The following is a 22,809-nucleotide window of genomic DNA, read 5'->3' on the forward strand; positions in this document are numbered from 1 at the left end:
ACTGGGAAGGAAACAAGCTTCCGGGGACCGGTTTCTGGCATTTCAGCCGTCTTCGGCCCGGCTTGCTTGAATCCTGATGGTGCAATGAGCAAGGGACTCACATCTGAGTATACCCTTCCACGCTTAGGGTGGACAAAATTATTTGCAACAAGGGGTGGTGATGGACAGAGTCTCTGAATTAAGCAGAACACTCTCACCCAGTCAAGAGATCAGGGCTAGATCCAACACCGTTTTTTAGCTCATTGCACCATCCCAGTTTCAGAACCTGGCTGTATGCAAATTAGTCTGTCCCTGGCCCAGTGCATCATGGGAACAGGGCAGACCAGACTACAAAAGCCAATTCTTACACTGGGAAGGAAACAAGCTTCCGGGGACCGGTTTCTGGCATTTCAGCCGTCTTCGGCCCGGCTTGCTTGAATCCTGATGGTGCAATGAGCAAGGGACTCACATCTGAGTATACCCTTCCACGCTTAGGGTGGACAAAATTATTTGCAACAAGGGGTGGTGATGGACAGAGTCTCTGAATTAAGCAGAACACTCTCACCCAGTCAAGAGATCAGGGCTAGATCCAACACCGTTTTTTAGCTCATTGCACCATCCCAGTTTCAGAACCTGGCTGTATGCAAATTAGTCTGTCCCTGGCCCAGTGCATCATGGGAACAGGGCAGACCAGACTACAAAAGCCAATTCTTACACTGGGAAGGAAACAAGCTTCCGGGGACCGGTTTCTGGCATTTCAGCCGTCTTCGGCCCGGCTTGCTTGAATCCTGATGGTGCAATGAGCAAGGGACTCACATCTGAGTATACCCTTCCACGCTTAGGGTGGACAAAATTATTTGCAACAAGGGGTGGTGATGGACAGAGTCTCTGAATTAAGCAGAACACTCTCACCCAGTCAAGAGATCAGGGCTAGATCCAACACCGTTTTTTAGCTCATTGCACCATCCCAGTTTCAGAACCTGGCTGTATGCAAATTAGTCTGTCCCTGGCCCAGTGCATCATGGGAACAGGGCAGACCAGACTACAAAAGCCAATTCTTACACTGGGAAGGAAACAAGCTTCCGGGGACCGGTTTCTGGCATTTCAGCCGTCTTCGGCCCGGCTTGCTTGAATCCTGATGGTGCAATGAGCAAGGGACTCACATCTGAGTATACCCTTCCACGCTTAGGGTGGACAAAATTATTTGCAACAAGGGGTGGTGATGGACAGAGTCTCTGAATTAAGCAGAACACTCTCACCCAGTCAAGAGATCAGGGCTAGATCCAACACCGTTTTTTAGCTCATTGCACCATCCCAGTTTCAGAACCTGGCTGTATGCAAATTAGTCTGTCCCTGGCCCAGTGCATCATGGGAACAGGGCAGACCAGACTACAAAAGCCAATTCTTACACTGGGAAGGAAACAAGCTTCCGGGGACCGGTTTCTGGCATTTCAGCCGTCTTCGGCCCGGCTTGCTTGAATCCTGATGGTGCAATGAGCAAGGGACTCACATCTGAGTATACCCTTCCACGCTTAGGGTGGACAAAATTATTTGCAACAAGGGGTGGTGATGGACAGAGTCTCTGAATTAAGCAGAACACTCTCACCCAGTCAAGAGATCAGGGCTAGATCCAACACCGTTTTTTAGCTCATTGCACCATCCCAGTTTCAGAACCTGGCTGTATGCAAATTAGTCTGTCCCTGGCCCAGTGCATCATGGGAACAGGGCAGACCAGACTACAAAAGCCAATTCTTACACTGGGAAGGAAACAAGCTTCCGGGGACCGGTTTCTGGCATTTCAGCCGTCTTCGGCCCGGCTTGCTTGAATCCTGATGGTGCAATGAGCAAGGGACTCACATCTGAGTATACCCTTCCACGCTTAGGGTGGACAAAATTATTTGCAACAAGGGGTGGTGATGGACAGAGTCTCTGAATTAAGCAGAACACTCTCACCCAGTCAAGAGATCAGGGCTAGATCCAACACCGTTTTTTAGCTCATTGCACCATCCCAGTTTCAGAACCTGGCTGTATGCAAATTAGTCTGTCCCTGGCCCAGTGCATCATGGGAACAGGGCAGACCAGACTACAAAAGCCAATTCTTACACTGGGAAGGAAACAAGCTTCCGGGGACCGGTTTCTGGCATTTCAGCCGTCTTCGGCCCGGCTTGCTTGAATCCTGATGGTGCAATGAGCAAGGGACTCACATCTGAGTATACCCTTCCACGCTTAGGGTGGACAAAATTATTTGCAACAAGGGGTGGTGATGGACAGAGTCTCTGAATTAAGCAGAACACTCTCACCCAGTCAAGAGATCAGGGCTAGATCCAACACCGTTTTTTAGCTCATTGCGCCATCCCAGTTTCAGAACCTGGCTGTATGCAAATTAGTCTGTCCCTGGCCCAGTGCATCATGGGAACAGGGCAGACCAGACTACAAAAGCCAATTCTTACACTGGGAAGGAAACAAGCTTCCGGGGACCGGTTTCTGGCATTTCAGCCGTCTTCGGCCCGGCTTGCTTGAATCCTGATGGTGCAATGAGCAAGGGACTCACATCTGAGTATACCCTTCCACGCTTAGGGTGGACAAAATTATTTGCAACAAGGGGTGGTGATGGACAGAGTCTCTGAATTAAGCAGAACACTCTCACCCAGTCAAGAGATCAGGGCTAGATCCAACACCGTTTTTTAGCTCATTGCACCATCCCAGTTTCAGAACCTGGCTGTATGCAAATTAGTCTGTCCCTGGCCCAGTGCATCATGGGAACAGGGCAGACCAGACTACAAAAGCCAATTCTTACACTGGGAAGGAAACAAGCTTCCGGGGACCGGTTTCTGGCATTTCAGCCGTCTTCGGCCCGGCTTGCTTGAATCCTGATGGTGCAATGAGCAAGGGACTCACATCTGAGTATACCCTTCCACGCTTAGGGTGGACAAAATTATTTGCAACAAGGGGTGGTGATGGACAGAGTCTCTGAATTAAGCAGAACACTCTCACCCAGTCAAGAGATCAGGGCTAGATCCAACACCGTTTTTTAGCTCATTGCACCATCCCAGTTTCAGAACCTGGCTGTATGCAAATTAGTCTGTCCCTGGCCCAGTGCATCATGGGAACAGGGCAGACCAGACTACAAAAGCCAATTCTTACACTGGGAAGGAAACAAGCTTCCGGGGACCGGTTTCTGGCATTTCAGCCGTCTTCGGCCCGGCTTGCTTGAATCCTGATGGTGCAATGAGCAAGGGACTCACATCTGAGTATACCCTTCCACGCTTAGGGTGGACAAAATTATTTGCAACAAGGGGTGGTGATGGACAGAGTCTCTGAATTAAGCAGAACACTCTCACCCAGTCAAGAGATCAGGGCTAGATCCAACACCGTTTTTTAGCTCATTGCACCATCCCAGTTTCAGAACCTGGCTGTATGCAAATTAGTCTGTCCCTGGCCCAGTGCATCATGGGAACAGGGCAGACCAGACTACAAAAGCCAATTCTTACACTGGGAAGGAAACAAGCTTCCGGGGACCGGTTTCTGGCATTTCAGCCGTCTTCGGCCCGGCTTGCTTGAATCCTGATGGTGCAATGAGCAAGGGACTCACATCTGAGTATACCCTTCCACGCTTAGGGTGGACAAAATTATTTGCAACAAGGGGTGGTGATGGACAGAGTCTCTGAATTAAGCAGAACACTCTCACCCAGTCAAGAGATCAGGGCTAGATCCAACACCGTTTTTTAGCTCATTGCACCATCCCAGTTTCAGAACCTGGCTGTATGCAAATTAGTCTGTCCCTGGCCCAGTGCATCATGGGAACAGGGCAGACCAGACTACAAAAGCCAATTCTTACACTGGGAAGGAAACAAGCTTCCGGGGACCGGTTTCTGGCATTTCAGCCGTCTTCGGCCCGGCTTGCTTGAATCCTGATGGTGCAATGAGCAAGGGACTCACATCTGAGTATACCCTTCCACGCTTAGGGTGGACAAAATTATTTGCAACAAGGGGTGGTGATGGACAGAGTCTCTGAATTAAGCAGAACACTCTCACCCAGTCAAGAGATCAGGGCTAGATCCAACACCGTTTTTTAGCTCATTGCGCCATCCCAGTTTCAGAACCTGGCTGTATGCAAATTAGTCTGTCCCTGGCCCAGTGCATCATGGGAACAGGGCAGACCAGACTACAAAAGCCAATTCTTACACTGGGAAGGAAACAAGCTTCCGGGGACCGGTTTCTGGCATTTCAGCCGTCTTCGGCCCGGCTTGCTTGAATCCTGATGGTGCAATGAGCAAGGGACTCACATCTGAGTATACCCTTCCACGCTTAGGGTGGACAAAATTATTTGCAACAAGGGGTGGTGATGGACAGAGTCTCTGAATTAAGCAGAACACTCTCACCCAGTCAAGAGATCAGGGCTAGATCCAACACCGTTTTTTAGCTCATTGCACCATCCCAGTTTCAGAACCTGGCTGTATGCAAATTAGTCTGTCCCTGGCCCAGTGCATCATGGGAACAGGGCAGACCAGACTACAAAAGCCAATTCTTACACTGGGAAGGAAACAAGCTTCCGGGGACCGGTTTCTGGCATTTCAGCCGTCTTCGGCCCGGCTTGCTTGAATCCTGATGGTGCAATGAGCAAGGGACTCACATCTGAGTATACCCTTCCACGCTTAGGGTGGACAAAATTATTTGCAACAAGGGGTGGTGATGGACAGAGTCTCTGAATTAAGCAGAACACTCTCACCCAGTCAAGAGATCAGGGCTAGATCCAACACCGTTTTTTAGCTCATTGCACCATCCCAGTTTCAGAACCTGGCTGTATGCAAATTAGTCTGTCCCTGGCCCAGTGCATCATGGGAACAGGGCAGACCAGACTACAAAAGCCAATTCTTACACTGGGAAGGAAACAAGCTTCCGGGGACCGGTTTCTGGCATTTCAGCCGTCTTCGGCCCGGCTTGCTTGAATCCTGATGGTGCAATGAGCAAGGGACTCACATCTGAGTATACCCTTCCACGCTTAGGGTGGACAAAATTATTTGCAACAAGGGGTGGTGATGGACAGAGTCTCTGAATTAAGCAGAACACTCTCACCCAGTCAAGAGATCAGGGCTAGATCCAACACCGTTTTTTAGCTCATTGCACCATCCCAGTTTCAGAACCTGGCTGTATGCAAATTAGTCTGTCCCTGGCCCAGTGCATCATGGGAACAGGGCAGACCAGACTACAAAAGCCAATTCTTACACTGGGAAGGAAAAAAGCTTCCGGGGACCGGTTTCTGGCATTTCAGCCGTCTTCGGCCCGGCTTGCTTGAATCCTGATGGTGCAATGAGCAAGGGACTCACATCTGAGTATACCCTTCCACGCTTAGGGTGGACAAAATTATTTGCAACAAGGGGTGGTGATGGACAGAGTCTCTGAATTAAGCAGAACACTCTCACCCAGTCAAGAGATCAGGGCTAGATCCAACACTGTTTTTTAGCTCATTGCACCATCCCAGTTTCAGAACCTGGCTGTATGCAAATTAGTCTGTCCCTGGCCCAGTGCATCATGGGAACAGGGCAGACCAGACTACAAAAGCCAATTCTTACACTGGGAAGGAAACAAGCTTCCGGGGACCGGTTTCTGGCATTTCAGCCGTCTTCGGCCCGGCTTGCTTGAATCCTGATGGTGCAATGAGCAAGGGACTCACATCTGAGTATACCCTTCCACGCTTAGGGTGGACAAAATTATTTGCAACAAGGGGTGGTGATGGACAGAGTCTCTGAATTAAGCAGAACACTCTCACCCAGTCAAGAGATCAGGGCTAGATCCAACACCGTTTTTTAGCTCATTGCACCATCCCAGTTTCAGAACCTGGCTGTATGCAAATTAGTCTGTCCCTGGCCCAGTGCATCATGGGAACAGGGCAGACCAGACTACAAAAGCCAATTCTTACACTGGGAAGGAAACAAGCTTCCGGGGACCGGTTTCTGGCATTTCAGCCGTCTTCGGCCCGGCTTGCTTGAATCCTGATGGTGCAATGAGCAAGGGACTCACATCTGAGTATACCCTTCCACGCTTAGGGTGGACAAAATTATTTGCAACAAGGGGTGGTGATGGACAGAGTCTCTGAATTAAGCAGAACACTCTCACCCAGTCAAGAGATCAGGGCTAGATCCAACACCGTTTTTTAGCTCATTGCACCATCCCAGTTTCAGAACCTGGCTGTATGCAAATTAGTCTGTCCCTGGCCCAGTGCATCATGGGAACAGGGCAGACCAGACTACAAAAGCCAATTCTTACACTGGGAAGGAAACAAGCTTCCGGGGACCGGTTTCTGGCATTTCAGCCGTCTTCGGCCCGGCTTGCTTGAATCCTGATGGTGCAATGAGCAAGGGACTCACATCTGAGTATACCCTTCCACGCTTAGGGTGGACAAAATTATTTGCAACAAGGGGTGGTGATGGACAGAGTCTCTGAATTAAGCAGAACACTCTCACCCAGTCAAGAGATCAGGGCTAGATCCAACACCGTTTTTTAGCTCATTGCACCATCCCAGTTTCAGAACCTGGCTGTATGCAAATTAGTCTGTCCCTGGCCCAGTGCATCATGGGAACAGGGCAGACCAGACTACAAAAGCCAATTCTTACACTGGGAAGGAAACAAGCTTCCGGGGACCGGTTTCTGGCATTTCAGCCGTCTTCGGCCCGGCTTGCTTGAATCCTGATGGTGCAATGAGCAAGGGACTCACATCTGAGTATACCCTTCCACGCTTAGGGTGGACAAAATTATTTGCAACAAGGGGTGGTGATGGACAGAGTCTCTGAATTAAGCAGAACACTCTCACCCAGTCAAGAGATCAGGGCTAGATCCAACACCGTTTTTTAGCTCATTGCACCATCCCAGTTTCAGAACCTGGCTGTATGCAAATTAGTCTGTCCCTGGCCCAGTGCATCATGGGAACAGGGCAGACCAGACTACAAAAGCCAATTCTTACACTGGGAAGGAAACAAGCTTCCGGGGACCGGTTTCTGGCATTTCAGCCGTCTTCGGCCCGGCTTGCTTGAATCCTGATGGTGCAATGAGCAAGGGACTCACATCTGAGTATACCCTTCCACGCTTAGGGTGGACAAAATTATTTGCAACAAGGGGTGGTGATGGACAGAGTCTCTGAATTAAGCAGAACACTCTCACCCAGTCAAGAGATCAGGGCTAGATCCAACACCGTTTTTTAGCTCATTGCACCATCCCAGTTTCAGAACCTGGCTGTATGCAAATTAGTCTGTCCCTGGCCCAGTGCATCATGGGAACAGGGCAGACCAGACTACAAAAGCCAATTCTTACACTGGGAAGGAAACAAGCTTCCGGGGACCGGTTTCTGGCATTTCAGCCGTCTTCGGCCCGGCTTGCTTGAATCCTGATGGTGCAATGAGCAAGGGACTCACATCTGAGTATACCCTTCCACGCTTAGGGTGGACAAAATTATTTGCAACAAGGGGTGGTGATGGACAGAGTCTCTGAATTAAGCAGAACACTCTCACCCAGTCAAGAGATCAGGGCTAGATCCAACACCGTTTTTTAGCTCATTGCACCATCCCAGTTTCAGAACCTGGCTGTATGCAAATTAGTCTGTCCCTGGCCCAGTGCATCATGGGAACAGGGCAGACCAGACTACAAAAGCCAATTCTTACACTGGGAAGGAAACAAGCTTCCGGGGACCGGTTTCTGGCATTTCAGCCGTCTTCGGCCCGGCTTGCTTGAATCCTGATGGTGCAATGAGCAAGGGACTCACATCTGAGTATACCCTTCCACGCTTAGGGTGGACAAAATTATTTGCAACAAGGGGTGGTGATGGACAGAGTCTCTGAATTAAGCAGAACACTCTCACCCAGTCAAGAGATCAGGGCTAGATCCAACACCGTTTTTTAGCTCATTGCACCATCCCAGTTTCAGAACCTGGCTGTATGCAAATTAGTCTGTCCCTGGCCCAGTGCATTATGGGAACAGGGCAGACCAGACTACAAAAGCCAATTCTTACACTGGGAAGGAAACAAGCTTCCGGGGACTTGGTAGTTTGGTCTGCCCTGTTCCCATGATGCACTGGGCCAGGGACAGACTAATTTGCATATAGCCAGGTTCTGAGCTGGGATGGGGCAGTGAGATAAATAATGGTGATGGATCAAGCCCTGATCTTTGGACTGGGTAAGAGTGGTCTGCTTAATTCAGACACTCTGTTCATCACCACCCCCTTTTCTGTATCGTTTTTGGCCACTATAGGTGTGGCAGGGTATACTCAGACATGAGTCCCTTTCTCACTGCTCCATCAGGATTCAAGCAAGCCGGGCCTAAGAGGCTGAAATGCCAGAAACCGGTCCCCGGTAGCTTGTCTCCTTTCTGGTGAAGAATTGGTTTGGTCTGCCCTGTTCCCATGATGCACTGGGCCAGGGACAGACTAATTTGCATATAGCCAGGTTCTGAGCTGGGATGGGGCAGTGAGATAAATAATGGTGATGGATCAAGCCCTGATCTTTGGACTGGGTAAGAGTGGTCTGCTTAATTCAGACACTCTGTTCATCACCACCCCCTTTTCTGTATCGTTTTTGGCCACTATAGGTGTGGCAGGGTATACTCAGACATGAGTCCCTTTCTCACTGCTCCATCAGGATTCAAGCAAGCCGGGCCGAAGAGGCTGAAATGCCAGAAACCGGTCCCCGGTAGCTTGTCTCCTTTCTGGTGAAGAATTGGCTTGGTAGTTTGGTCTGCCCTGTTCCCATGATGCACTGGGCCAGGGACAGACTAATTTGCATATAGCCAGGTTCTGAGCTGGGATGGGGCAGTGAGATAAATAATGGTGATGGATCAAGCCCTGATCTTTGGACTGGGTAAGAGTGGTCTGCTTAATTCAGACACTCTGTTCATCACCACCCCCTTTTCTGTATCGTTCCTTCAAAATGGCCTGCCTCACCCATAAAGCCTTGCACACAGGCAAACCGTAATACCTCGCTGCCAAACTCACAAAAGCTGGACAATCAAGAAACCTAAGAAGTTCCAACTCACTCCTTTTAATCCCCCCAAAAAGACATAAACAAAAAGCCCGCTCCCGCTCCTTCTCTGGGAATGCCCCAAAAATCTGGAACTCTCTCCCTACCCACATCAGGACTAATCCCTCCTTCACGATCTTCAAGAGACAATTAAAATAACTTCTCCTCAACCACCATCTCTATGCATCTGGCCAATGACCTCTATCTTTTTGGTCCCCAATATCCCTGATGATACTCACTGTATATTGCTTATCTTTTCTATTCACGTATGTTGTAAAGCGCTCTGATACCCCCGGGTCTTGTAAGCGCTATATAAAACTACAGGGCCTCTCTAGTTTTAATTATGTTCAAATACAGTGGTGGAGTTTTGTCCATGTAAACTGAAACACATGAAGATGGAGTAAACATAACATAACATGTGTATTTGTAAAGCGCACGTTCACCCGTAGGTATCTTGGTGCTGAATAACAGATGTTTCTTGTTAACCAACTCAATGGTACTCATTTTATTGACCTCAGGTGGATGAACGGCTGAGTGGACCCGCCGGGATTCGAACCTGTGACCATGAGGTCAAACACAGGTCCCTGCAGTGGATGCATTAGTCCGCTGAGCCACCAGAACCAGCTGATCCAGTAAAAACAGGATGGCATCAAAAAGGAGGATTTGTCAACAAATCTGGCGTTAAAAAAACGGACTGATAGGGGTTAGGCAGAGAGAGCGGGGATGAAAAAGAAAGGCAAAGGAAAAACAGGAAAAGGGAGACACGCATTAGAGTGAGACAGCAATCTGGCTGCAGCAAATCCAGCAAACTAGCAAATTCCATTGAAAATGGGGATGACGGATACATTAACGTTTACATGGAAGCACACTTTTGGGTTATTGTTTCACTGAAAATGCGCCCAAAATTTGTCTACAATATGTATGTGTAATCTCCCAAGCAAACACTAGTTCATTCTCAAAATAGATGTTATTTTTATATTTCGGACATGTGTTTGTGAGATGTCCAGATGGGTGTTGTAAACAGGACACGTTTCAGAGCAAGGCAGGATCCAAGGGATTAATCTGTTTCTGCTCTTGCATCTTTCTTCTCCAGGTGCGTCTGAGTGCGGATGAGTGTGCGGAGGTCCTGAAGCGCTGGGTGGATCACCTCTGTTCTCCTCAGGTCAATCAGAAGTCAGCGGCCATCTTGGTGCTTCTGTCACTGGGCTGCTTCACACGGGTTGTGAGGATGTTGCACAGGTGAGCAGAGGTTTTGATGTGTTCATCTTGTTTGGCGACATTGGAAGCCTGGTAATTGCTTGATCCATCCTGCATCTATTTGCACGGTGACTTTTTTTATGACTGTGAAAGTCTGCCTTTCCTTCCAGGATACCAAAATGGCAGATTGCATTCTATGTAAGGCAATGCCTGCTTTCTCCCTCTTGGTCTTGCACAGTCAGTCTGCTGCAGATGATAAATTTAGCAAACACAAGGAGATGATGGACGGAGCGCTGAAACTTTTCAGACATTCACCCCAGTCACAGATCTGGGTTTAATCCATCATCGTTCTTTAGCTGACTTCACCACCTCAGTTCAGACCCAACTATAGGCAAACCAGTCTTGACCCTGTGCCTCATGGGAACAGTCCAGCCCGACCTGCCAAGCCAGGTTTTCCCTGGACCGAGAAACAAGCATCCTGGGATCGTTTGCAGTGTCAATCAATCAATCAAAATAATTTGTAGAGCGCACTACCTACCCGTAGGGTCTCAAGGCGCCTGGGGGGGAAGGGGGGGGTGCCGCTACTGCTCGAACAGCCAGGTCTTGAGCTTCTTCCTGAAGGAGAGGTGGTCTTGGGTCAGGCGCAGGTCGGCCGGGAGGGAGTTCCAGGTCTTGGCGGCCAGGTAGGAGAAGGACCTTCCTCCTGTGGTGACTCTACGGATGCGTGGGACGGCGGCGAGGGCGAGGCTGGCAGATCGGAGGTGGCGTTTGGGAGCGTAGAAGTTGATGCGGTTGTTGAGGTAGCTCGGGCCTTGATCGTGGAGAGCTTTGTGTGCGTGGGTAAGGAGACGGAAGGTGATTCTCTTGTTGACCGGGAGCCAGTGCAGGTCTCTTAGGTGTCCGGAGATGTGGCTGTGTCGTGGGATGTCGAGGATGAGTCTGGCTGAGGCGTTCTGGATGCGCTGGAGTCTCTTCTGGGTCTTGGCAGTGGTTCCGGCGTAGAGTGCGTTGCCGTAGTCCAGTCGGCTGGTGACGAGGGCCTGGGTGACGGTCTTCCTGGTCTCCGTGGGGATCCACCAGAAGATCTTCCGAAGCATGCGCAGGATGTTGAAGCATGACGAGGAGACGGCGTTGACTTGCCTGGTCATGGAGAGGGAGGAGTCTAGGATGAAGCCCAGGTTGCGTGCGTGGTCTGTCGGTTTGGGTGCGGTGCCCAGGGCGGGGGGCCACCAGGAGTCGTCCCAGGCGGAGGGCGAGGAGCCCAGGATGAGGACCTCCGTCTTGTCTGAGTTCAGTTTCAGGCGGCTCGTCGTCATCCACTCGGCTACCTCTTTCATCCCTTCGTGCAGGTGGGCTCTGGCGGCGGCGGGGTCGTTGGTCAGGGAGAGGATCAGCTGGGTGTCGTCGGCGTAGGAGATTATGTTGAGGTTGTGTTGGCGTGCGATGGCCGCGAGGGGGCTCATGTAGACGTTGAAGAGAGTAGGGCTCAGCGAGGATCCTTGGGGGACGCCGCAGATGACTTCGGTGGCCTCTGACTTGTACGGTGGTAGGCGGACTCTCTGTGTTCTTCCGTCGAGGAAGGAGACGATCCATTCCAGTGCCTTCTCCTGGATTCCGACGTTGCTGAGGCGCTGCACTAGGGTGCGGTGGCAGACCGTGTCGAAAGCCGCGGAGAGGTCTAGGAGGATGAGGGCCGCTGTTTCTCCGTTGTCCATCAGGGCGCGGATGTCGTCGGTGGCGGCGATGAGGGCGGTCTCGGTGCTGTGGTTGGCACGGAAGCCGGACTGCGATGGGTCGAGGGATCCATTAGTCTCGAGGAAGGCGGCCAGCTGTTTGTTGACGGTCTTCTCGATGACTTTGGCTGGAAACGGGAGTAGAGAGATGGGGCGGTAATTCTTGAGTTCGGTGGGGTCCGCTGTTGGTTTCTTGAGTAGAGCGCTGAGTTCGGCGTGCTTCCAGCTCTCGGGGAAGGTGGCGGTGTCGAATGAGGTGTTGATAATGTCCCGCAGGTGGGGTGCGATGACGGCGTCGGCTTTGTTGAAGACGTGGTGAGGGCAGGGGTCGGTCGGAGATCCGGAGTGGACGGAGTTCATCATGCGGACGGTGTCTTCTGTGTTGACCGGGGTCCAGGCGCGGAGGGTGGTGGTGGGTTGCGTTGCTGCGGTCGTGGCGTGCGTCGGTTGAGTGCTGAAGCTGTTGTGAATGTCCGCGATCTTGTTGTGGAAGTAGGAGGCGAGGGAGTTGCAGAGGTCTTGCGATGGGGTGATGTCGTTTCCGGCGTTGGGGTTGGAGAGCTCTTTCACGATGTTGAAGAGTTCCTTGCAGTTGTGTGTGTTGTTGTCCAGTCGGTTCTTGAAAGCCGTTTTCTTGGCGGTGCGGATCAGTTGGTGGTGTTTCCGGGTGGCGAGCTTGAGGGTGGTCCTGTTGTCCGGCGTGGGTTCCTTTCTCCAGGCTTTCTCGAGGGCTCGGCAGTTCTTCTTGGAGCTCTTGAGTTCGTCGGTGAACCATGGGGCTCTCTTACTGCCGGGTCTGCTGGGCGGGATCCTCAGAGGGGCGAGATCGTCTGCGCATTTGCTGATCCACTTCGAGAGGTTGTCGGCGGCTTGGCTGGGGTTCGCTGAGCTGGCCGGAGGGTGCTGGCTCAGGGAAGCTGCGATCTGGTCGGCTGTGATCTTGTTCCAGCTTCTTCGGGCAACCTGTTGCTGGTGGTGGTGGATCGTCGTTCTTCTGAAGGTGAAGTGGATGCATCTGTGGTCCGTCCAGTGGAGTTCTGTGGCGTGGCTGAAGGCGATGTCTTTGCTGGATGAGAAGATGGCGTCGAGTGTGTGTCCGGCGAGGTGGGTGTAAAACCCCTCATCAGCCAGGCTAGTTTGAATCCATTGGCAAAGTGAGCAAGGGACCAACGTCTGTTCCCATGAGGCACAGGGTCAAGACTGATTTGCTTTGTTCGCCCTAAGTTGGCAGGTTATGCCCAGACGTGTGTCCCTTGCGCAGTTTGCCACTGGATTCAAGCTAGCCTGGCTGATGAGGGGTGTTACTCCAAAACCGGTCCCAGAATGTTTGTTTCTGGTCCAGGGAGGACCTGACTTGGCAGTTCGGGCTGGACTGTTCCCCTGAGGCACAGGGTCAAGACTGATTTGCTTATAGCTGGGTCTAAACTGGGGTGGCAAAGTGAGCTAAAGAACGATGATGGATTCAACCTAGATCTGTGACTGGGGGTAAATGTCTGAAAAGTTTAAACGCTCGCCCATCATCTTGTGTTTGCGGATTATAAATTAGCTTCATCCATCTTCTGATGGCAGCAAACAACTGACTTTCTGCTTTCCCTGAGAGCACTGTGTGATTGATTGACCCACTGCATGTATTGCAAGCATCTGATTCACTGGCCCTCTGAGTTTTCCAAGAGGAGTGTATTATTATTTGACTTCCTGTATGCAATGAGATTAGTGGGTGTTTGATTGAGTCCCCTCATCTCTTGAGCTGCATGTGATCAACCCCTTTATTTCTTGAGACCAAGATGCGAATGATTGACTCTACTTATCATGGAAGCAACTGGTGAATTGTTGAGTCCATGAGTGTTGTCAGGGCAGCAGGTGATTGATTCGCTGCTTGGCATGATGGCAGCAGGTAATTAACTCTGGCTGTCATGAGAACAGCATGAGACTCCATTGGGCAGCAGTTAAGAGTGCATGCCATACATGTCATCCGAGCAGTGGACGTATGCCTTCCTGCTAATCATGAGAGCAGCTGAGATTCACAGTCCTTCTGATTTTCATGGGAGATGCAGGTGGTTGGCTCTGCATGTCATGTGATAAGCATTTGATTTAGTACCTGCTACTCCTCGAAGCAGCAGGTGATTCTCTATTTTCTTTCCTGAAGGCAGTGGCTGGTTGATTTACTGCCTCTCTGTGGAACAGTGTTTGTTGACTTGTTATCGCCTCTCCTGAAAACATGCAGTCAGCTCCTTGTGGTTCTCCACTGCCTCTTCTGAAGGCACTGTATTTTACTAACACCCCTCCCCTCTTCAGTGAGCTGAACTGGGCTGATTCTCTGCCTGTCTGCTGGGAGCAGGAGATGGCTTGAGTTCTCCCTTGCCCACTAGTGGGAACATAGGATGTGCTGATTTGTCCCCCTGCCCGTAGTGGGAACATAGGATGGGTTCATTTGCCTCCGGCCTCTCGTGGGAACATAGGATGGGTTCATTTGCTCCTTGCTTGTCCTGACCACACTGGGCCAGTTCATGTATTCTTTCAGTTTCTAATTCTTCTTCATGGTTTTGTCTACCACAGTATGCGGTACTTTGATCGAGCGGCCCTGTTTGTTGATGCCTGTCTGGAGTATGGCGCAATCCCAGTCAATGAAGAAACCAATATCCATTTTTGTATTCAACTCTTAATTACTGCCTTTGTATCGTTATTACATTATTTAAAATCATTATTCAAGAATTGCAAACAACGGTATTTAAACCTTCATAACAAAAAGAATTTTAGAAATTCCCTAACAAGGTACATGAATTTCATAAAATACTATTACCGAAAGGTTACAGTACTGTATACTGGTACAACAAGATGAGAACGGTTTGGAGCACTGTTGCATTCATTCATTGTTAGTCCCTGAACCATGAACTAGGTTTTATATATGGAATCTACATTGTAAGCACTTACAATGTGACTGCTTAATCTTTTGTAACAAAGATATGTGTTTTGAGTTTGAGATACTCACCCACAAGCAGGACCAATGGAATTATGCGATTGTGCAGCCATGGCGATTTTCTCATAATTATACCTTTGTCTCATTTGCCACATCACCCTTCATCTGCCACATCATTCTACAGATTTTAACAATAGCAAATTTATTTCTAGCTCCAATGGTTCAAAAGTTGCTAAAAATGTGATGACGTTTTGCAGCGCACGGGAAGGCTCTTTTATCAAACTGGACGGCACACCTTTCTGTTGCTTATTGCTATATTTGGATGTTAAACTGGAACTTATGAGGTGAAACCAATGCTTAGAGAGTTTTTCCAAGTTGAAAGAAGTAATTATATTACAAAATGGTCTGCATTATTACGCATAATTTGCCTTTTCTTGCCACATAATTTACTGTATAATTTGTCCATGTCACACAAAAGGAAGTCTCCTATCCCAGAATACTCGACACCCACAAACCAGGAACTCGGAATCGTATTTGTACAACATGTGTTAGAAACCAGATTCAGGGCCTTATTTAGGCAGTATGTGCTCCGTTACAGCAGAGCAGCAGAGGGTTGTGCTCCCCTGCCCTTCCACAAATACGTGGCTGCCTAGCAGAGGTCGCTGAGCCTTTTCAGTAGCCAACTTGCAGCGGCTCCTCAGGGGATACTGAAGCTTTCCTGTGGTGGTTCCATGTTCAGTGCCCCTAAACAGCAAAGTAAATGAAGGTCCCTGACATACTGTGGTTTATCTCTCAGCATGTGGGGACTATTTTTGTGTTTTCCTGTTTGAGACCACCAAACTTTTCCTGGTGGTCTTGAGCAAAACAAAGTATGCCACAATGTCTGCCCTAAATAAGGTCTGAATATTTAGGCTTATGGCCTAACCTCCGTGGAGACGTCGGTCTGAGGTTTCTGCTGGAGGAACCAGCACAGCCTCTGCTGGCAGAAACACAACGAATCCCCCGACATTCTCCCCTAAATCCGGCTGCTACTGGCAGAGAGGGTCATCTGTGGTGCGGTGCCATGTTCGCCAAACACTAATTAGGGCCCTTAATCTCGTCTGAAGTGCTATAGAGAAGGGACCTGCCGTTTTCATTACCCTGCTTAGCGTTAGTCTTTTAAAAGTTATTGTCTTTCTGTTGAGGGAGTCCTACAATGTTCCTTGTCTAATGGATCTTTCTGCCCCATCGTTGGCGGGAGTAGGGCTGCTCTGGTGCTCCGTGAAGAGGCTGCCTTGGTATGGATTGCGGCGCATCATTCATAGCTCGTAGGACATGCTTGCGAGTTTAGTGGGATTGTGAACACTTAAAAAGAATAATGATAATTAGGAATAGGAAATCAAAAAAATATATATAGGAAATGTTATCTGTGTTTCACAGGGCACTGTCTTTCCGTTGTACTGTGCGGGGTAACTTATAAGACCATCGGTCCTGCCGCTCTCGCGATGCCCATAACCAGCCAACCCCCGCAGTTCAATGTTCCTCTTCATCAGTGAACACAGAGGCCTTACTTTCCAAAAGTAATCGCTCTTTGTATTTTTTTTACCAGGTATTGTTTTCTGTAGTTTGTTTAGATGGTAGACCTGTTTACCCAATCGCCTTCTATTCTCAGAGGAATTTCTTATTTTTTGGAATGCTACTTACTGACTTTTCTTTTTTAACTGCGTGTAAGCCTTGGATAAAGAGCAGTGGGACAGTTGTCAAGGATGATCCACTCTTAAATGTATTTTTGACCTCTGTGACTTCTGTGAAGTGAATAAATGAAACCGTTATAGTAAGATGCCTTATAAGACACTGGTGAAGAGAGAGGATTGGCTTCTTCAGCACCTCTGTTGCGCTCATTTTGGACATTAGTCGAGAGAAAACGTCGGCTTCTGTGGAGACTGAAGCATGCCTCAAACTTATCCCTAGTTCTTCTCAATTCTTACTCAAATACCCTGTAGTTCCACTGGCATGGCATCTGTTTGTCCTCTTTTTACTTCTAGATTATGGCTGCATTCCTTATCGAGGTCTTCTTCCCTGAAGAGACTTCCATCGAAGGAACACTTGACTCTGATGAAGTGTTTGTGATTCTTATTGACAGTTTGTATTGCGGGGTGGTGGATATTGGAACATGTTGGGTTATAAAACTATTTGCTACTGAGGACTATTTTTTTTAAACTGTGGACGGCCCTTCCTGTGCCTAGCCTCCCCTTACCTGTTTGAGAATCCAAGATAAATGTATTAATTATGGGCTCACAAAAAACCTGTGCGGCTCAGGGGCGCTACATCCTCTGTGATGGAACAAGGTCTTTATGGCTAGGATTACATCTTCTACAGAGTTCCTTTTCAGAATCGTGGCTACCGTTGAGCAGAGCTTTATTTGTTTTCACCAGTTCTCAGTGTAATTAAGTGACAGTTTGTAAAGAGGTCTTCCCCTTCTTTCCAGTAATAAGTAGATTACATGCCGCTGAATTAACTGTCTATGAATTTGTAGAGTTGACATAGCTGTACTAGGCTTATAGCTCTGTGACTAACTGTATGTACTTTCGTACTGTGTGCACAGCTGAGTTCTAGAAATACATTTTTTAGGGTTAATTGTCCTCTTTTGTTTTATCAAGGTTGGTTATACATTGGGTGAAATAATATGCGCCTTTGTGTAAGAAAATACAGATTTTCAGTCATACCTAGCTGGTAAAAAATAGTGACTATTTTACCGTGCCCAGCCATATGGTGACATTTTGCGTGTAGTGTATTTAATATTACAGAAACACTTTCTTAGTTGCTTATGTTATGTTATGTCAGTAGAATTTATAAGAGAGCTAGAATGCCCATAGGTTTTGTTGGCGCTTGCGTTTGCCACTATCAAGAAGAACCAAGGAGGGGGAAAGAAGCTATTCTGCATAGAACAACCTGGTTAACTGAGGGGCATCAGAATTTAAATACCATTTCAACTACATCATTTTTCAAGCAGGATATTTAGTCTGATGAAGTCTGTTGCACACCGAATAGGGGTTCACATACATTGGTATGCTGAGATGTGCTTACAGATATCAACATAAACCAGTTGTTTCTGAACTGGACTAGAATATGTTTGCCAGAATGATATTCCTTATCCAAAACTGTAGCTGGCCTCCCAGATTCACTACCATTTTGACACTGGGATCCCTCTGAATCACCGCATTGTATTTGATCACCTCTGCTTGAGCACTTTGTAGACTAAGATGATGCACCTTATGCGCTTGAATCCTGGGTCATCACCATTCACGAGGCTGTCTTGCATTGGTTTTTGCTTATTTCATAAGCCATTAATTATTGATGCAGACTAGCTGCTGATGTGTTAATTGAGTCATTACGAGTGGCCCATTAATTCCAAAGGACAAGTAACACATTTTCCAGTAGATACTTATAATTCCAGATTCCTCATCTTAAGAACTTTCCAGGCTGGATCTTGAAGCTTTTCCACAGCACTGCCACACTAATGTGTATCCAGACCAACATCCTCATGACATCACCAGAGCTATAAAGCGCTCACCTCAGCGTACTGATGTCAGTTTCCCATCCAATTATTCTACACATTTGAGGGTGTAGGATGAAATCAACTACATGTAGGTTTAGTTTACTGCAGGGTCACTATCTGTTTGGAACCTTACTAAAATGGCCTATGATCATCCTTCATGATAGGAAGGAAGAAGGGATCATGAGGAATTTGCATGTAGGTAGACTATCCACCTGAAAAATCATATACCTCGACGATTGACTGATAAAAAGCAGCAGCAAGCTACTGTGTCTAGCACATTGAAGCAAGAGTCACTTGCTCTAGGGCTTGGGCTTCACCATAAATTCCACCAAGCCACGTGTGCAGCTGCTTCAAATACACCTCTTGCAGGGGTCCATTTTATATGCGACCACAGGCAAAGCTTAGCCTAGAGAGCAAAAAGACTCAGCCTTTCAGCACTCTATGCCAGCTTGATCATCCACTCACGTCTTTTAGGGAGGATGGTCTCCGACATCACCATTGTTCCTCAGGCATGGTTGCACATGCGCCCCTTTCAAGAGTGGCTGGCAGCTGAGTGTTCTCAAGTGGATTGTCCATAGGAAGATTTAGTGTTGGTACAAGCCAAAGTAGATTGATCTCTGCAGTAATGCCAACCTAGTGGAAGGCAGGCCTTCTGCACACCCAGTCCTGCAGATGATCATTACCACAGACTCCTTCTTCATGGAGTGGGGTGTGCATATCAACCACTACACAGTTCAAGGAATGTGGCTCTCTCAGCACCAAGATCACTTCATCGATTACTTGGAATGGATTGTAATTGTAATTCTTCTATCCCTATAAGCATTCCTACAGGTCATTCAGGGGTAATGTAGCTCTGATCAGGAAAGATATGAATCCCATGCATCACAACCAAAAACAGGGCAGCACATACTCCCCTCAGCTGTCTGACCTAATGCAGATTATCTGGCACTGGGCAGTCCGATACAACAATCACCTCATGGTGGAGCATCTCCTGTGGGTGGACAATGACTTTGCGGACCTGCTTAGCAGGATGTGCCAACAAGTCCACAACTGTAGGACGCAAGATGCCCAAACTTCACCACCTGTTATTTACAGTCCATGGGCAATGCACTATAGATGAATGGCTCAACGATATTTGCCTACATTTTTCTTCCTCTTCTACGGATTCCCTTTGTGATGAGGAAGCTCAGGCGGCAGACATCATAACCCTCAGCCTAGTGCCTCCAACCTGGTCCAGAGAGCCCTGGTACTCCACTGCCCTAAAGTTTTCATTCAGCCTCCATGAGAGGCTTCCCCTCATTCTGGACCTTCTCACACAGAGTTAGATCAGGTCAGGCCCCTGCATCCTGGGAACCTCAATTGTATGATTCCACACATACTCTCACCAGCTGTGCGAAAAACAGTCTAAGATGAAGTCAGTGCCCATGCGCAATATACCCTGAAAGGTGGAGTCACACCATATCTGCTTAACTTGAGAGACTGTTTTGAAGAAAAATAGATACAAGCAAATGTTCAAGACACATTCTAGATAGCAGGAGTATGCTAATCATGTGATCTACAGCACTAGAGGTAAGTCTGATTTTCACATATTATTTTCCAAAAATGTATAAATGCCAAAATTTCTTTGCTGAATTACCTGCCACCCCCTTTAACAATAATTCAGTGTGGAGAAAGTATGAATAGGATTGCTTGCCACTCGTAGCGAGGCCCTAAGTCTGTACTTGACAACCTAAGATTCCTGCCAGGATCCACCTCTTCCGGTGCACCCTAAAGCACTGTGTTGGTACTTGCAGGCATGGTAATAATGACGTGCTCTCTGCTAAAATGTAGAATACACTGTATCAGTCACCGAAGTACACTACATGCCTCACTAATGGCTTAAAATAGCTGATCATTTTTCCCAGGCCATAAAAACTCCTCTGGTGCCTTACCAATAACCATACTGATTGCAGGACCCCATGTCCGCCTCTGAATTTTCCATGGCGTGATACCATCCTACCTCATCAGAACACCACGTTAACAGCCAAATAGACTCCCAAGGGCAGCTTCCCAGAACCAGATGGCATTCTGCTGGCCGAAGGACACCTGTTTTCTGCGTGGATCCTTGCTCTACCAAGGCTCGTCCTGCAGGTACTTCTGGAGAATCACCTGCCTTGAACCTGACTGCATGACGTTCAGAAAAATGCCAAATACCTCCATCTGCCACTCAGTATATGCATCCTAGCCTCTGAAACTTGCTTGACCTTCCTCTGCACCTCTGTGACGTGCAGAACTCTGGAGCCTTCCCTGCTGTTTTAGCGCTACCAAAAAGAAATCGGAAAAACTAGATCTACTCGTCAACTGGCTGTTACACAAATGTACCTTCCTTCGTCCTTTTGAATGGCTTCTCACTCTTGACCGATTCATTCATGAAGCGTTTTACCAGTATTCAGCTGCTCATTGCTGCCCCTTTCAGGGTAGGTTGGTGTCCTTCATCACAGTGTGCAATGCTTAGGGACACTTCTAGATATCAGCTCTCTGGTCCAGTATTGCAGCTGAACCCGGAGTATGTTCTGTTCCTATTCACTTCAAGGTAACAAGTTCCAGGTAAGCTTTCGGTTTATGTATTGGTCTAGCACATTTCAAATGTATGCGTTCTTGTTTCTCGTTGATAAACATATTTATTTTTCTTTTGATTGACCTTGAGGCTCCCTACCTGGATCATGTCTTTACTGTAAATGCTTTCCATTACCCTGCTCGTTTGTTTTCTTTCCAAGCCCTGTTCACGTACGTTCTGCCTTCCACAATGTAGCTCCTGAGGGGCAATTCGTCCTTGATCTTCACAGGGGTGGTTGTGACAACAGGCTAGCGGAAAACCACACCAGTGCCGTGAAATCACCTACAATAGTCAGGGAAGCGACCTGCTTTGAGAGTATTGTCTTCTTCTATCTTTGGTTCATCTGCAGCCGTCCCCTCGCCCTATAAATCACCTCCCTACCCTGAGCCAGGAGATGGTGGCATGTTCCACCCTTTGAGGAGAGCCTCCCTGGTTAAAACCACAGCCACATGCCTCCACTACCCTCAAGAACTCAGAGTGAAGCTTTTTAAAGTGGGCAGCAGCATAAGCATTGTAGTAAAATAGCAAATGAAAAATGTAAACTAACCCTATCATGTACATGTACCATTTTCCTTAACGTAGCATTACATAAACTGATCCGGGCGGTCTATGCCGATTACGCCAGGACGCTGAAAGCACTCAACTTCCGGCAGGGAGTCCTGCGGTTTGCCTCCAAAGCCGGTCCTTCCGGGAAGGATTTGCTGGATGAGCTTCAGGAAGGAGAGAAGGCTGAAGAGTGACGCCCTCTCCCTGCCCAGCACTGAGGTCGGACAGAAGTGCCGGTGGTTGGTTGTTCCTTGACGCAGGGGACTGAGTCTACAGACAAGAATGGACTGAGCCCGAGGCCGCATCTGTGCAAGAGCTACATGTGCGCACAGTATGGATGTGTGTGGGAGTATCTCCGCTCTGCTGTCCTCACATGCAAGGAAGAGAAACAAACATGCCATTGCTCACTTTCATTTCAAGCACATGGCAACCATTGGCGGCAGCATTAAAGCACAATGCCGTGATTTCCTGCCTCCTTCACCAGCTCCAAACACAGCCACCGTCCTCTGGGTCCCTCCCCACCCCCAGGAGTGATATCCTTCCTGCTGGGAGGTGCTCACTGTCCACTGTGGGTGGGGGTAGTGAGTGGGGTGGAGAGCACTCTTTGTTCTTTCCTTGTTTACTTCTCAATGTCATGGTTGTTTGACTTCAATGTTCAGGATGTCAGTTGTCTCATATTTTTAGAAATGTAAAAAACAACAAACTGATGGGTATCGTGCTCTTGAACGCTGTGCTGTGCTTGATTAGAAGCATCTGGTGTACCCGCGGCATCGGTGGAGGCCCTCAGAACGCTTGACAAGAAATCGCAGTGCTAGGAGGTACTGTTCTGTATCTGCGGTTCTCCGCAAACGTATGACCAAATCCAGGGGAACAAACATGTCCAGGACAAAATAACAAAACTGTATTTTCCAGTGTTTACGTTAGTGTTTTATGGTTTCATCCTTAGGCTATGTTAGTGTGGAATTGTCAATGACTACAGAGTTATGTTTGATTTAATTAAATGTTTTTGAGGTTGATTCGTCCTACAAGACTTTACTGCTCTTAGATTTGTCTTTGGGATTTCAACATTTCATCTTTGTGTTGCTACATCTCTTAAAATGAGAAGGGGGAGGTCACGCATGAGGTATTGCCACTTCAAGAACTTGCATAGTCAACTGAGAATGATGATCGAGGCGTGGCAATTATCAGACTTTTATAGCTCTCTGTGTCCTCTTTCATTTACACATGCATTGATTTGTCCAGGGACAGGCAACCAGTTCTAGTTTCATTAGGGGCTCATCGCCTGTAAGTGGGGGTAA

General features: G+C 48.3%; 1 protein-coding gene across 2 annotated transcripts in view; it reads left to right on the forward strand.

Moving 5' to 3' along the window:
• The window catches only part of WDR11 (WD repeat domain 11), a 677,364-nt gene extending 654,823 nt beyond the window's left edge, over positions 1-22,541 (forward strand). For both annotated transcript variants that reach the window (XM_078643933.1, XM_078643932.1), the window contains 3 exons: positions 10,078-10,223; positions 14,471-14,550; positions 21,554-22,541. In XM_078643933.1, coding sequence (XP_078500059.1) covers positions 10,078-10,223; positions 14,471-14,550; positions 21,554-21,705 — 378 coding nt within the window. In that variant the 3' untranslated portion in view covers positions 21,706-22,541. The remainder of the gene's footprint in view (positions 1-10,077; positions 10,224-14,470; positions 14,551-21,553) is intronic.
• The last annotated feature ends 268 nt before the right edge of the window (positions 22,542-22,809 follow it).

This window comes from Lissotriton helveticus, chromosome 5_1 (assembly GCF_964261635.1).
Source record: "Lissotriton helveticus chromosome 5_1, aLisHel1.1, whole genome shotgun sequence".
Classification (NCBI taxonomy): Eukaryota; Metazoa; Chordata; class Amphibia; order Caudata; family Salamandridae; genus Lissotriton; species Lissotriton helveticus.